This window comes from Netta rufina (genome assembly GCF_964035555.1).
Source record: "Netta rufina genome assembly, chromosome: 5".
NCBI classification, from domain to species: Eukaryota; Metazoa; Chordata; class Aves; order Anseriformes; family Anatidae; genus Netta; species Netta rufina.
Window position 1 is genome coordinate 6,738,350 of NC_140128.1, and position 17,425 is coordinate 6,755,774.

At 40.1% G+C, this 17,425-nt stretch overlaps 1 protein-coding gene across 1 annotated transcript in view; it reads right to left on the reverse strand.

Moving 5' to 3' along the window:
• KIAA1549L (KIAA1549 like) overlaps nt 1–17,425 on the reverse strand; it is a gene marked incomplete at its 5' end in the record, with an annotated part of 98,940 nt that overhangs the window by 16,229 nt on the left and 65,286 nt on the right. Inside the window, 3 exons of the mRNA XM_084287246.1 lie at nt 4,280–4,409; nt 8,526–8,743; nt 9,767–9,945. Of these exons, the coding sequence (XP_084143372.1) occupies nt 4,280–4,409; nt 8,526–8,743; nt 9,767–9,945 (527 nt within the window). The remainder of the gene's footprint in view (nt 1–4,279; nt 4,410–8,525; nt 8,744–9,766; nt 9,946–17,425) is intronic.

Below are 17,425 nucleotides of genomic sequence, written 5' to 3' on the forward strand. Positions count from 1 at the left end.
AAAAACAATTAGAATTAATGCTGAAATTCTTTTCTTCTTCGTTGTTATCGACTGTACCAGGAGGAGTGTGTTTCCCTAAATAGTACCATCGCCATGAAGGACTGCTTACCAGCAGCTGCGTGGTACAGCTACACAGACTGAAATTCTTTTGTTCACTCACACATACTTTAATTAAAGTTTCAGAGTTCTCCTGAAATTTCTAAGCCAGGAGCACCACCAAAAATGTCACAGGATAGGTTCTGTCTTTTGCAGAAAATGTCCCAAACCAGCTCAGACATCCTACCTAGCCAGAGAGCAGTTACACAGAAATTTATCCAAAACTAACGCAGAGACAGTGAACAAAGCAGGTGCTCAACACCTCTCACCTAGGATACTCCTAGATACTCCTAGAGTTACTCCTAGGATAATAAGTGCAACCAAAGAGACTCTAAAATCATCCTGTCCCAACTGAATGGTTCATAGCCATAGTGCTTCTGTATCCCCATGACTGTAAAAATGACAGTGAATGGGATCCCACAGGAGACCTATTAGGACCCAATGCCGAAATAAATCAGGTTTTATACTACAACCCCTTGGTGAAGCCATTACAGCTCCAGATTCTTTGATCCTGTCCAGTAAAAGAAAATAATATCCAAAATAAATCACATGAATATTGGATTCTTAATAGTGGGACAATATTAAGTCGGCTTTGAATTATTAGTTTAAAAGTTGGCATGAAGATTTTGGACGAGACTGGTGAGAGTTAATAGTACTCAAGTTTTAAAATATATTTCAATTCATCCTATCACTTTCTGATGCATTTTATTTGCTTTCATAACAACCAAAGCACGTAAGTATTGTAAATAGACATCATTCTATGCTCATGTTAACATAAAAACCTGGATATTGTTCAGACACAGTTACTAGATAATACAAAGACTGAGAGTAACATGAAGAAGGCAAATTAAATCCTGTAAGGCGAAGCAGAGTTCATGCACTTCTGGTACAACCCTGCTGCAACGGTATCAGTAAAATCCTTTGTGTAAACATTAAAACAGAAGCTTATTGATATAATTATATTAATGCAGCTGGTAAATAAAGGTGCACCAGTAAATTCTTTTGCATACCGCTCTCTTAGGCTTTTATAATTAGGTTGTTTTGTTCCTTTTACACCAAAACCAGATTAAATTTTTTCTTCCCTAGCATAAAGCTCTTCAGCAGCTCAAAGGTCCTACACTCTTTCATTACAGCATTTGCTCTACTCATAATCGTCTTTGTATATGCTGGAAGTAATAAAGATGTTAATAAAGTTTGCTTAATCTACTTTTTAGGGAAAGGTGACAATACTAAACCCTGGTGGGGTTATTTAAAATTAAAAGGTGATCTTCAATAATAATCCATTTACAAGAAGATACTCTAAAGCTAAATACCATACTCAGAACATCAAACAGAAGAATTTACAAAAAGCTACGCATTCTGTACAGACAGGGATGTAATTATTGGCCTTATTTTCCAACCGGTTTTTAGCTTCAAGAAATTGGACCACAATTCAAAGAAGTATCACAGCAATCATCATACAGAATTAACTATTTTAGGCAACCATAACAGAAATATTAGATATTTTTACGTAAGGGGAACCATTTAAAAATAATTAAAAAAAAAAAAAAAAGAAGTATCAATAGTATGGAACAGCAGATCTTGAGCTCTTACTTCCCTCTCCTATTTATAGAGCAATGCAAAATCAGATAGAACAAAAACTCTTATGACTTTGTTGTCAATACCAATCCAGCAATTCTTGAAGTTTCTTCAAGAAAGGGAAAATTTCATCTCTTTTCTTATTAAAAAGAATAAATAAAAACCCACCACCATTTATCATGGTTGGGAAATTAAACTTCAACGCATAACGTAGGCAGACTGGTAACAGCTGGGAAAAACAGAAAGCCATTTATTGATCTGTAAAATTCCTGTGTCTTGAAGGTAACTTGAGGTACCTGATTCATGAATTGGATCATTTGGAACTGCTTATAAAGCACAAATTTCACATGTAGTTGGTGGAACTTGCTGCTAAATAATGTAGTGGGAGGAGGTTAGCAGGAGTCTGAGAAGGGTGGAACCTTTTGAACAACAAAGCAGATGTCAAAAAACTCTATGAGATGTTATTAGGTGAAAAAAAAAGTAAGGGCACAAGGTTCAGCACAAAAAGCAGCCCTAATTCATAAGTACATTATATCATTCATGATCTTTTAAACCCAATTTATCAAAATCTGCCACATGAACTTAATGGCTAAAGAAAACAATCCAATAAAAGAATTCTTTTGGACCGGTGCCTCAGCTGCGACTGTCTGAAGGATGCTCGTCTCCAGAGGTCAGACTTCCAGGGGTGTTTAGATGCGCCAGGGGTGAGATCAGCATGGATCCCATGCATGAATATAGATTTCAGCGCCTGTGGGTATCCTGGGAGACCAAGCCTGTCAGATGCTTGGCACAGCACCGAGGTAGCTCGAACGGGAGCGAGGGAAATCAGCCCACGCTGCAAGCTGAGGCTGGGGAACTAGATTTCAACATCCTGTTCCATTTTCCCATGGCATTTTTCTGCTTTCAGACAGAAAATACTTCCACTGCTAGAAGAGGTGCACTGCAGTGAATCTGCAGCACATCAGGCAAAGAGAATTTTATGTAACCTGTCGCTAGAAAAAGACTCTGTCAGGGACAACCCTCCCTGCTACAACGTAAAGCAAAGCAAACTTAGGGAAAATATGCACAGATGTCAGAGACTGTACATTTTTGAGAGTGCATAATAAACTCATTATGCTCCTTCTTGAAAATCTATTTTTATACATTACAATATACACAACTTCCTCAAATATATTTTTAAAATCTTCAGCTACATGCTTATGGCATATTCGTTTTGCACTAGTGGCAGGAGGCCATGGCTGCTGCTAGAATGCTTTCAATATTCATTTCAGGAAGATTTCACCTATGAATAACTACCTTCTATTAGCATACTGTAAAATCCCATGATTTTCTTGAAACATATGATTTTCAGGATACACGGGACAGTCCAGCTTGACAACGTTTTCTTTTTTTAAGAAAACTCAAATAAGAAAGGAAACATGTTAAGTGGGGAGAAAAAAAAAAAAAAAAAAAAAAAACTTCTTTTTGCAAAATGTAAAGCCTGTTGCAACTCTAGGTTTTTAACAGCTATTCCTTTCTTTTTCCAGGCAAGTGCACTGTATCCTAATGCCTCAAAAAGCCGCGAGGCAGTCATTCCAACTACACGGCACAATGTGACTCATACAAGCTGATGGGAAGTGTCAACATAAAGGAAATCTCTTAAGAAATCTGGCACATACAACGTGCCCCAAATAATTCTGTAAAAGGATTAAACTTTCCCAAAGACATTCCTTCACGTTGGTGAATTCCTTCGACTTGCTAAAAATATATCCCTGCCAGCTGAGAGAATTAACAATTCAGTCCCCCACAAAATGCTTGTTTAGAAGATGTTACAGTTTAGAGAATGAACAACCACCAGATGAACTTCCTTATTTTCCAGAAATGCTTAGACCTTTTCCAGAAATTCATCTTCAAGGATAGCTGAGCATTTTGTACACAGGGTGGACTGAAAAATTCTACTTTGGGTTACTTGTATCTTCAGTTTGGGTGTATGCTGGGTAAACTTATAACTAGTGTACGTTCAGATTGTGTAGGACAACTAATTTAGCCTTATGTTGGCTGCGTGAGTTCCTCAGACCACAAACCAGTGCAGAATTTACTCTGGCTGGTTTTGACATTTACCTATTCAAAAATCTCCTGGTTCTGATATAGTAAGAGGAGAATGAGAGTGTGGCCAATAGCTGTTCCCAGGGGATCTCCACAAGCCACTGATATCTAGACTTAGGTGCAATTCCTACAAGTTGGTTGTCCATTCTTCTAAATCAAGAGAGCAGCATAAGGGATATAGAAAAAAACAGAGGATTTTACTTACAACAAAGATTTCGGTGTCCTATAAAAGTAGCTGCATATTTGGAAGAACTATCTAAATTCAAAAATCAATACTTTTGCAAAATATGAGTTTCAAGGAGAACGTTTTGTGTTCCTTTCTTTTCAGACTGTAAAATGGTGTGCAGCTATAAAGTACATTCAAGTGTCTGTGCCTTTTTCAGGATGCTGAGTACACATATACTGTAATGTTAAGTACCCATGGACACCCTCACTTGGAGCTTATCAACAGTTTCCTGTTTTCAGGAATAGTTTAAGACTTTGCTGAGCAAAGTTCACCGGACATATCTAATAAACTTACATCATATCCACTGTTACGGATTCCTCGCCTAGGTCTTTCTCGAGTCACTAGAAGATCCATCTCAGTTTCTCCTGGGCTAGGACTGTTCAAAGACTGCCTGCTTCTGTATACAGAGTTCTTCATCTGTTGCCTACAAAGCATCAAACAAGAAAACAGTGAACCAAAAAGGATACGAACAAAAGATTATTCTAAAATTATAAGGTTCGTAAAAATGTCACTTTATTACTATAGGATATTCTTTTAATGTATATGGAATTTCTACACATCAGTTACATTATAAAAATAACATGTATTTTGTTTACTGTTTAAGAAAATAGAACTAAATAAAAGACACAGGCATCACGTGTGGGAGCATCTCAGATGAAATATGTCCCAAGAAGATACCAGAACTCTCTTAGTCTTAGCTGGGATGACTTAAATTAATGAAAAATAAATAGGTGCTGTTGCCAAAACTAATGGCACCTTCCACACACTCAGATGCAGAGCAGAGATTTTGGTTGCTGATAGTGAGTAAAGCAGAACAACACTCCATTGAAACGAACACGCAGCAAAGTGTATGGGAGAAGAGGCGAGGGTGGGAGGGAACTGCTTGCAAGATGCTGTTTTTAAATAGCCAGTTTGGTAACTGGCCACAGCTTTAACAGAGAGCTGTACTCTCTGGGATTAAACCACTTCCAACATAGCTTTAAGCAGCACTGGGGCAAAGAAATCCCTAGACATTGACCTTTCACCACCATGAGCTCAGAAGCAAGGGGAAGCAAAGGTACTAACCAGAAAACCAACATATCATTCAATATCCCAAGTATTCTGTAGTCTTTCTGACATCATCATTGCTTTCCTTGCTATAGGTTATAAAAAAAAAATAAATAGCATTCTCCTGTAAGATGCAGAATATATCTGTAAGTAAGTACTTAGTAGCTGTTGCCCAATTGTGACACAGGAACTTCATCTTTCATCAAACCCCATCTTTTAAGGTTACCTCTAAACCAGTGCAGTGTAGGAGATGCTGTTCCCACAGTTTATCTGGCTAGTAGTCATTTTCTTGCATATATCAGAGAAGCACTCCTCCCATCATGGGTCCCTAACAGGTCAAATAATTACATGCCAGTTTCGTTGATTAACACTGTAATTATAACGTCATTAAAGCCTCACGTGAATTTCTCTTTGCCTGGTCATGCTCTTTTTTTTCTGCTTTGGGAAGTGGTTCCATTCCAATTATTAAAAAGCAGATCGGGCCATCTCACGTGGCTGTGTTGCTTGTTTTGCACAGGGGGCCTGACAGCGATCGTAGTGAAGTGACAAATCTTGCACTCTGAAGTCTCTAAAATTTTGTACATGATTTACTACAGGTCCCTTAATACTTGGTTGATGCTCTTGTGATGCATCTTCTAAGGGATTCAAACACACACCTCTCTAATACATGTAGATTCTTGACCTGATTACAAACTATTAAGGAATAACCCAGAATAGTATGCATCATCAGTAAGCTCCTACAAAATTGTCTTGAGATTGCCAATTAGCTCATTTAAGGAAGTTTTACTAATGAGAAAGGAGGTGTGAGAGCTAACAACTGGCATTCAAATGGGTTAGCAAGTGCCTTCTGGGAACACAACTGGAACATTTTAAAACATGGGTTTTATGGTACAGAAGACTCAGTGGAACTAAGGGCACAAAGCTGTTTGTTCTTGAACAGATCAAGTTTACAGAGTGTTGTTTTGTAGATCACTTTTCAATACCATTTCAAAGAAAAACAAAACGCAAAGGTGATCTCTAATAATGTGATCAACTGCGTCTTTGTTATCTGGTACATTTTGGAAATGCCGTAATAACGTGATTTAAGTTAGTGGAATATATGCAAAACAGAAAAAAAGTACAACAGGCCTTTTTCCCTAGAAACTCGGAAATCTTTGATTCACTCCTAAATTCTATTATTTTTTAAAAAGTATAAAGCGTTTTAATGTATGTTTTTAATTGCTGTAACTGTAATGACACAAACTAATGATAAAAGCAGAAAACATTATAAATCAAATCTTTCCAATTTTATGCTATCCTAGATTATTTTAAAAGCATTTTTATCTCTTTACAGAAGCACAATTTTATTGATTCATTTACCAGTAACATAAACCACATTACCCTTAAGTTTAATTCAAGGTTTCCATCCAGAAGTATGTCATTTTAGCTATCTTGTTTTTACTTAAAAAACAAAGAGAATAATGCTGTGGCGTGTGTTGCAGCACATTACGTTCAGTTCAAAGTCTGTGTGTGGCACTTTCAGTACAGACTGTGAAACATAATTGTTTGCAAAAAGTCCTGAAACATCTGTGAAGTTCCCAAAATGCTTAGTGTCTTACAGCAAAAAGCATCAGAAACGGTTCTCTCTCCATATGTAGGGCTACAGACTGCACATTCAACAAGTAAATCCGAAAGTCAGCCTTTTCTGGTTCAGCCACAGAAGGGAATCATTCCTCTCGAGCACTATACCTGCCTTCAAGCGGTTTCTATCACGCTAGTGATTGCTATCTCAAATAGACTATGACAGCTTTACACAGCAGCACACAGAAAAATGTCTTCCAGACCCTTTCAGCAGCACGCTGGCACACGAACAAACAAACATTAGTATATTAAACAAAAAGCAGATGGTTAGCAGCAAAGCTTCACGTGTTAATGTTTCAAACGTTCCCTACGTGGCATGCGACACACAATAAACATCCAAAGTAATGCTTCAGTTCTTCACTGTATGTGCAGCACAGCCGTATAAAAGTCTCTACCTGCTTCATTCATATCCTCTTGACTGACTGTGCACAGGACTCCTGTGTGCTACAGGTTCAGCATCCTAACTTTCCAGTGCATTTGAAGTGACTTGTTCCTTTCTCACTAGAAAACTGCACAAGGATATGATGCTGTGAGCCCTCCAGCAAGGATAGAACCTACATTTTTTCTTCACTGGACAGTGCAACAGCGAGACACAACCCATCCAGGGCAGTATACGCTCTGTCACTGAACTCTAGGCCTGTAGAAGTACATCTGATCACAGCTTTTGCCCATATTCTGAGCCAATACTGCTTTCGTAATTCCCATTAGAGTCTTTTTCATCTCAAGGGTAATTGCTGAAGTTGCACTGCATGCAAAGACTGTGTCATCACTGACACTTTGATTGCAGTCCTGATTTACACCTATATGAAAACTTTCCAGGAGATGGGATACAAGACTGTGCCTCAAGGCCAAAATGCCTTTTCCAAAGGAAACGTACTTCAGTATCTCTTTCCTTCCATGGATCAACTACTGCTGATCCCTGGTGATAGCACGAACTGGAACCTTCATGGTGGGAGATGTAGTGACAAGCACAGTCTTTAATAAGACCTCCCCCCTCACACCTCCACCACCCCTAGCAAGGAGGCAGATGCATGCTTTGCCATCCTTCTCTGGGGCTGCACTGGGGTAGGACTGTTGAGATCTCCTCTTCTGAACATGTCAGCCTGTGTTTTGGGGAGCACCAGTGACAGAGCAGGTCCACCCACCTACTCAGGCAGAGTCAGCATCTACACTGCCCCCTCACTTCTAAAACAGGGAGACGAATACTACTGGTATGCTATCTGCAAGACAATGAAGTGTTAATCAACCCTTAGCACTGTTAAACAACATGCCAGTTTCATGTCACAGATGAGAAAATTATACCCTTCTCCGTTTAAGGCACAGGACGGTCACCAACCACAGGCACACACACATCCTTTGAGACATTCCTGCAGGATTTACTGAAACACACAGGCAATGTACTGGCTGCATTTCCTTATGCCTACTGCAATAGTTACAGTCAGATTAAAATCATGCAAAAAGAGTAACGGCACTGACTGAGCTTTGGAAAAGAATTCACTCGGATGCTAGCTTCCTGGCTTGAGTCCACTCTCTGTATTACTGAAGGAATTACTACTACTTTTTCTATTTACCTTTCTTGGGAAATGACTCAGAAGAACTTGCAACAGTCCCTTCCCCTATTTCTTTGCTTTTCCATTGCTTTTTAGCAACATTGCAGTTTTACCAAATTACATGCTTTCTTAAATTACCTTATATTAGCTAATATCTATTGATAGAACTAATATAGATATTAGCTAATATACATTTTCTTCATGAAGTAGGAGGGACCAGCTGATCTTACAGCAAACAGTTGCCTCCTTAAGATTTTGCTTCCCTACAACCCCTAGAGAGCAAGTTTCCTCCTGGAGGAAGAACTGCACGTAAAAAGTCTCACCTGTTCTTAGGCTCAGCAAACGGAGATGAGACATCTGGATCTGGATCCAAAATGTGGTCCATTTCTTTCTGCTTTTTTTCATACATCCTTTTTCTGTCTGTCAGCCCCTTGTTGTGATCAACCTGCGGGAAGTCATAGTACCCCTTCCTCTTGGCTTTCAAGCGCAGCTTGTTGCGGTAATGCTCTATGTCAGACTTCTGCTTCAAAGCCTTGTTCACCTGAAAGGCAAGCAGACATTTAACGGGTGGTGCGGGGCTGACTACTTCCAAATGGCATTGTTAGAGTGTGTTTGATGCGCTTCGTGTGTCATTTTACCCAGCGCTTTTTGTACCACACTGTGCCATCTGTAAGCAGCGAGGAACTGCAAGTGAATAGAGTTGCTGCATTTTTTATGGCTTGGCAGATGGTTAAATAATTTTAGCCTAAAAATTATGTACCATCACAACAGTGACTCAGATACACCCACTGAAGACAAACACTGATGATGATAGCCAACTGCTGTGACCTAAAGCTGTACTTGCCTTTGGGCACTACTGGGAGAACTCACTGCTGAAAACTCCTGTAGGGTCCATGAAGTACTGAGACATCACCTCTGGCTAAACAAAACCTTAAAGAAGTCGTCAGTGATGGCCGGGGAAGTATTCTAGTGAAATACCTATCATCACATGTTCTTACTTGTATGGTTTTCTTACGAATCTGTTATGGGCCCCTGTCGGAGTCACGATCGTAAAATAAAAGGGTGTTTGGTCTGAGCTGGTGCAGGGCGGGTTCCCATGGACACACCTAAGTATTAAGATTTCCCTCCTGCTTAATGTTGTCAGTGACATGAAAATTAGTAATTTACTTGGGATTTATTCATTTCAGAATCAAATTCTATAATCTTCTCACAACTTCCAAGATATGTATGCACAGGGGAGGGCACAGTTTCAGGAATGTCACTTACAGAAAATAGATGCTGAATTCTAAATAAGCCTTCCTTTGCATTTAGAAACTGTGTGGCATATCCGGGCTTTGTGCAAGTATGAAACAGAGCACGACAGACTGCTCTAAACCAATAGTTTCTAAATCGATTCTAAACCAATATTAAATTCTTGGTCCTTAGAGCTCATGATGCTAATGGGACTTTATACAGTATCAGGGTGGAAAGTTCCTACCAGTCATCAACTATAACAGGCTTAAGACTGTGCCACCTTTGGGTGTAGCCAAGGAAATAACTGCAGGCTTTATCAGGTGGTCCTTACCTCTCCGTTAATGATGGCAGATTCCTGGCTCCTGTCTGACGCGGCGTGAACAGGAGGTAGTGCCACGGGTTTGATAGCTATCAGCTGTACTGAGCCAGAAGAGGTGTCAAAGGGGTCGATGGCAGATTTGGCAATGTTGTCAAAGAGAATGCCTCCTTCCTCTTCATCGCTGATTGGCACTGAAGCACACCAAACTTACTTAGCACAAAGACATGTATTTTTACCGCACGTTTAAAGAGGAAATTCAGCAAGCATATGCTTTAGATTAATGTTGTACTCAGTACACTCCAGGAGCAGACCTGGGAGACACTTACACTGGAAAAAATCCCATTAGATTACAGCTAACATAAGGTAATCAAAGGATTACTTGGCATTCACCCTATCAAAAAATAAAAAGTTTATTTCCAATCTGCACTAATCAGACAAAAAGAAAAAGGAAAAAGATGAATGACACAGAAAACTGAAACTGGCAATGAAACTCAGAGTCCATCTTTTGCTAGGTTTCACATGGAAAAGACGCTACATGCACACACATGGAGGTGTCCCTGTGCCAAGGCATCAGCAGTTTCACTGAATCTAAACAGACAATGCTTCTTTTTCAGTGTCTTAGAATGTAAAGCATGGCATTCCCAAAATTTAACAAAAAAATATCTACTTTAAATGCTAAAACTACCGTCTGTTTAAAATGAAAACATCACCGTTGTGTGTTAAAGCACACTGAAGAAACTAATGGCATCCACATTCGTATTATTTTTTGGTTTGTACAGCAGTACCTCCAGTGGCTGTAAAGTGAAACCACTAGATTTCTTGAGACAGGTGAAGGATTTGAAAACCTTTACAATTAAACGGCATGGTGAAGCACCTGCACTTGTAGATTTCCATATAAATGGATAATTTTCACATACAGTCAGACCCCTTCTACTCCAAATTGTGTTTGTAAACCTGCACCACCTTGTCAGCTGCAGAGCCTTACACCTAACCTCATCCTCGTTTTGGAATGAAAGAATGCCTCTAAAGCCTGAGCACAAGTGCTACAGAGAGATTCCTGCGAACATTTTTGAATAATTGTGCTATTAAAGGGAAGACTGCTTGCTCCGTCTCCTAACTGACAGGAAGAGAGATCCTCTGCTACAGAACAAAGTGGTCTGCTCTCAATTTATTTCCTCTGAAAATACGCTCTGTTTTAATATTTAATCACTGCACAAATTACAATGGACTTGTATAAACTCAGCAGTTTAGACAGCCAATGATTTTGATAAGAAAATATTTGACAGTGGCAACAAAATATGAACCCACTGAGTAAGCTCATTATCGTCCTGTCTGTACTCAGTGCAGACTGGAGCTGACGCTACTCGAGCTTTTGAGAACCGCATGGGCTAAATCCCTGGGCCATTAAATATTGTCCCTCCGGCTCCTGGGACCTGTCCAAATATGACAGAGAGCCTTTAGTCGGTCTGAAATCCCCTCGTTCCGTCTGGGGTTGTTCAAAGTCTGAATTTGTGTGCTTGAAAAAGTGAGCGGATCACAAGCCCGGCTCATTGAAATGAATCGCCAGGCTGCCACTGACCACCATGCCACCGGGGCTTCACACAGGCAAAATCAGATGAAGAAAGAGATACTTGCCTATCCCACACAGCACCTGAACAGGAAAGCATTGATATCGCAATGGCTACACAAGTGAAGCATGCACATTCTTCCTTCTGGGTATCCTGAATCAGCTCAGTTCTCAGGGAAGTCACCAGTTGCACTTTTGGAAGAGGTTTGTTTTTTTTTTTTTCTGTAATTCACTACTGAAACTTCCATGCTACTCTATCAGGGTACCTCAGCAGTGACAGGACTACCTCCAGGAGAGGAAATGCTCGTCTTGCACAAGCAAAGATCATCTCTCCTGACTGCCGCGACTCAGGTGAGCTTGGATAGCATCTCACCTGTGGCTCAAGCACCAAAAAGTCACAGAACTGCTTCTTCTTGGCTGCTGAAGCAGTGTTTGCTTAAACCAGGCATGCACAAAACCCCTGGAAGGTGGCTAAGCATCAACTTGCAAAACCACGAGGTGCAGCTCTTCCCACCCCAATGTGTCGAGGAGAGGAGAGGAGAGGAGAGGACTCATAAATCACAAAGGAGAGCTACTTCTGAATTGGTACATGAACAGAGAATAGCACCCTCAGTATCTGCACTCTTATTTCTGAGCACATCTATATCTATCTAGTATAGTGCTGTTTGCTTGGAAATAATAGCCAAATGGGACTAGAAATTGGAAGAATATTCCACCTTAGCTTACCATTTGTTCATTAAGTGGCACTTAAAATGTAAAAGTAGGTTTTTTTCCATTGCCCTTTTTTCACTGAAGTGTGATAAAAGAATCTGTGATCTGCACTTCCTGGCATGCTGCTTCAGTTGAGATTGGCAGCGAACCATGAGCAAGTACTGGGGGAATTTTAATATTTGCTCCTGCCTGTCTCTTTTGGGGAGAATTCACAGCTCGTGCTTCTGACAGAAGAACCATGGCCACTCCTAGGCTTTAATGAACTGACCAAAGGAAGCTCAACCCTTTGACTACCTCAGCTGGATGAGCTGGATGGTCACAGACAATTTAAGCTGTCCAGATGTTCTGTGCAGCCACTCACCATAAGCACACTTGCTTATCATGATTAGCAATACATAACTAAAGTGATGCTGTTAATTTCTCCTCTGGAACAGATGCATACAACCATTTTCATAGCTTCACTGCTCCTCCAGCGATGGATTGCCCTGTGTGCATGCACACACAGTGAGACTTAGAAGTTCAGTGGAAGAAAATGCCAAAAACCACCACCTACTTAATCACCTACTTAACAGCAATTTACCCTCTTTGAAGGATCTCATGCTAGATATCTCATGCCACTTAATTCACTGAGATTGAATTACTCTTCCTAATCTTTCTGTGACTGAAGTACATGAAGATATATCCAGAGCAATCATTTATTCAGGTTGAGTGACAATTGCAAAGAAAATCAGCACGACTCTGGGTTTTTGGAGATCAGGACCATCACTGAAGATTCAACTCCACATTACTGCAGCTCTCAGTATAAAAAAAAATCTAGATTAATGCTGCCTAAGGCATGCTACAGTCTTCACTTTCAGTGTAGCTCTGCATTGTTTCCAGAAGGTGATGCCAGCAGATGGTGCTACCCACTCGTGCCACTGGTGCTGCAGCTGGAGGAGAAGCTGCTGTGAAGCTGTAGCTCTGAATGGTCAGAAAAAGTAGCCAGCTGGGATATCCTGCTTTTCACCTATTTGTCAGTTTATGTAAGAAATCAAAAATTTACTTTTGTCAGCCTAAGATCCTATGAAGGACCCAGAAGATTTCTTCTGTCCTTCCTTTCTCTCTCTCCAGCTTGTCTTTCCTACCCTGTCCAAAATCAAAATACATCGGAAGAGAGAAAAAGAGGACTGAAATATACACCTTAAAAAAAAAAAAAAAAAAATTTTGAAAGAAATTTGAATACCTGTGGGCCAGGTAACCTCACAGCAAAATACCTGAAAGAAAAGGTGAGCTGTCCTGCTCAGAGGCAAACATTTCACTGATTCTGGAATCCTCAGAAAAAGAATGACATTTTCAGGGAAAAACGTGGGAAACCAACAGCTGGGAAACATTTGCAAGCAGGCAGGCATGCTCTGCCTCTTCTCAGGTTGTTCAATGTAGCACTAAAATTTACTTTGTATGAGGCAAATGGGAACATTATAACCATGCCGACAGTACGCAATCAATTCTCTGAGTAATGAAAGGGCTTAAAATAATAGGAAAGCAAGTAAATTATATTAAATGAAAAGCCTAAGTTTGACAATGCAGACTATGTTACAGATCCAAAAAAATCATTACTTTAAATATTTCAATACTGCATTTAAGTCTTTCAAACAATAACCTTGACCAATAAAATTGTGTAAATTGGTGTAAATTAAATTAATAGTGGGAAAATAATTTTCATTTTAGAGCTCTCTATATATAGAAAAAAAAATAGAAAATTTCTAGATCATCTAAATCATTCCATTTGTCAGCTATCTCCAGAAAGATCTGAACAAGAGTTGTTAGCAATAAGTAAATGGATGTTCCTGAAGCGGTTTATAAGCCTACAAGTAAAATACGAGCTTCCTAAAATCCAAACCTATTTGTACTGAAATACCTCTGTGGAAGATACTGTGATGTAAGAGTACTTACTTGTGGAAACACACATCTCATTCCCAACACACACCCAGCTGTCAGCTAGTGCGATCCTAGGCCTTTTGTGAACACCACAAACATTACATTTCCAGAGGAGACAGCTTACAGATGAACAGAGGAAGCTCACACTTTCTCCTGGATGTTGTTTTCTGACATGCAAAATCTCCTAAAGGCCAGCCCACGTGTCTTAGGTGTTGCAGTCCTGGGTTTGGCTGGGATCCTGAAACAGGAGTTACCCAAGTAGGTGGTCTGAGCTCTCTAAACTGACATTTGAAGGGTGTTTTTTTTATGATACGGTATACATGGGATGTCTACTCTTCCGTTTGCTTCGTTTCACTGAATGTATCTTGTCCTTATAAAGGGAAACAAGGATCTCTCCCTCTCCGGTTAATCTTCTCATCCAACCAGGTTTGTCTCACTTATTTAAATACCAAAGTCTTTCAAAAGGAGACCACGTATCTCGTAACATTTGTACAGAATCCATCAGACCTTTTCCTTGGCTGACATAATTATTTAATTATTAAATAATTTCCTTGGCTGTAATACCATCACAGGCATGTTTAATAATTAAAATAACGATTTAACTGTCAAGGTTGATGATGATAGAAAGAAGATAGATAAGGCAGTCATGAGCACCTCTAACAGAAGCCCTGTTTTTAGGTAGTACTCTATGAGCTTTAAAGCTTTGCACGAGTATTTTCCCTATGTACAATAAAACCATGCATTTTTCTTCAGTGCTGGTGTATTAGTGAAAGAGCACAACCACTCAGACTGCCGCTGGATCTGATGGCATGAGCACTCCTAGCATCGCTGCTTGGATGAAAAATGCTGTCACACTTGATTAGGTGGCAGAGTAAAGCTCATCCACAGAGGAAGGCAGGCTTGAATTAAGAGATATTTAATTGCACAGCCACCTACTGATCTCAGTTCCTTCAGAGGTATGCTGCAACAGGCACCTTTCAGCAGCATGGGAAAGGTATTTTCATGCCCTGAGAAAAGCAGTCAAAAAGACTGTTTTGTTTTGTTTTTATGTAATACAATCTGGCTTAGCCACAGTGACCAAAAAAGAAGTCAAACAGAGACATCTTCCACTTTATGCAAGCTCTGCTGTGCTTGTGAACACATCCGAAGACCCCACAGCACATTACAGGCAACTCAGAGGTGCTGCTTTCGCAGGAGTGTGAAAAGGCTCAGAAACATGCACAGAAGTTCACAGAATAGATTATAACACTTGGCTGCCTCTTGCAAACCAAAAAACAAAAAACAAAAAACAAGTGGAGAAAGCAGAAGGAAAGAAGGAAACAGTATAGGCGACATTTGAAGAAACAAGGGGGTTTACTGTCACTTGCAGAGTAATAGCAGACAATATTTAAAACAAACAAAACAAACTCCTCTAGATTAGGAAGCCCATAATAAAGGACCGAAAACTGGCCAGATGAAACCTTTTCCATCTTAACTTGCATTTCAACCCACCCAGCACAGAAAAGGCAGCCCTGGATGACATCAGGAGATGTCAGGTCCTCAAGGTAACTGTCAAAGCTGACTGACTGCTGCATCACTGCTGCTGGATTCAGTCGCTGTTGCCATATTTCATTTCAATTTGAGTCACTGCAGACAACTGCTCAGAAATTCGGAGAAGCTGGATCTGACACTGAGCCACATCAGCCTGCGTGAGAACTGGTGGCCAGCACTTCTGTAGGATAAAGGAAGCGGTGTATCACAGCTTGGTGGAGTTACAGCCAAAGATCCTTTTGATGTTAGCTAAGCTAATAAGACAGTCAAGTTTCCTCCCCAGAACTTTTTCCTACAGACATCTGGTTTTCAGAGATCTCAATCAGATGAGCTACAAAGAACAGAGGGAAAAGAATAAAAAATTTATATGACAGCTTCTGCCTGGACAGAGAAAATTCTGTAGTCTTAGAACCTTCTCCTGTCTTAAAAAGGAGTGAGGTCCTTGATTGCACTACTTCTGAGAAGCTCCATCTAATTTTAAAGACAATGTCCAAATGCTTGGAAGATGAGAAGAAGCACTGGAAGTCCTAGGAGGAGGAATAAAAGCTTCCTTACAGAAGAAAGAAGTCATTCAGAAGAAGTTTGACTATTTCTGAATGCTGCTTGTGAATATTCCCGTGATCTAGTATAAATCTAGGCTCAACTATACGACTTCTCAACCCAAAAGGTACAGAAGCACGTGCTTAAAAACTGCTAGCAAACTAAAGCTTTCCACCTTGTTAACATCTTATTACTCTTCTTTTCTTTTCTCTTCTTTTCCCCTCAAAACAAACAAGCAATCACACGCTCCCAGAGACGTTAGTGGGAAGGTTGCAAGATCCAGCACTCAAAATTTGGACAAAACAGCCTGGGTAACTTTTGCTTGCTTCATTTTATGAGGAGCTCATGCAACCTGTCATAAACCTGTCTCAGAAACTGCCAGTATCTCTGTTGGTCAACTCATTCATTTCACAGTCTTCCAACATACACAACTGAGCACTTTTTTAAAAAGGGTTATAATTCTTTCTAAGTGCCCAAAGTAAGTGAAAGCACAACTCACTAACTTTTAGAAATGAGACCTCCTATTAAAACATGAATAAGCGTTTTGCAAGAAAAACAGAAGGGAAAAAATGCAATTATCTTTCCAAAACGTACCGCTATCATCATACAAATAGATATTTTCTTCTTGTTTTATCTAAAAATGAGGCTCAGCTGAAGAGTTCTCCTGCTCCTCCCAAACAGCAGGTGCTTAAGCCGAGCTTGTCAGCCTACGGTGGTTTCACGTCGGTCGCTGTCGGCCCTGACATACTCCATTTGGAGTCAATTTTGATACAAGCCATACAGAGTTTATGTACTGAGGTAACATCCAGTGCTGTCATTTTTCTGTGTAACTAAATGTCAGCAAGAAATAGAATCTAAAATTGGTCTGTAACTATGGCAACTAATGAGCCATTCTAACTTGGAGTCCCCAAATCAGACATGTGACCATCAAGGGATTCATTCCTGTTTTAAGAGGCTGCTTTTCAGAGAAGAAAACATGCAGCTTCTTTTGCTGACATTTGTATTTGAGGTGTCAGCCTACAGTCAGGCTGGAGAGCTGGAGCAGGTTCCGACAAACAGCTAAGAGAAAAACAGCTTCTTTCTTGAACTGGAAGGAAAACCAGCCAAAATATTCTCCCGATGCTAATCACACTGGGTAGAGCTAACACCTAGTTATACTATTACATTTCAAACACGAATCCTGCTCTTCCATTCTGCCATTGGGAGTTCAAGATCTTGCTGCCAGCACGTGGTAGGAGCCAAGAAGAATCCATAGCATGAACGGGGTGCACACTAAAGATGGTTGCTCTATGTTGCTAGAAATCATGTAGCTCTTTTGCTTCCCCTCACAAGAAGCACCTGAACCATATTAAATATCATCACCGCTCAGGCTTTTTTTTCCCCAGAAGACAGAATAATGAAGGTAA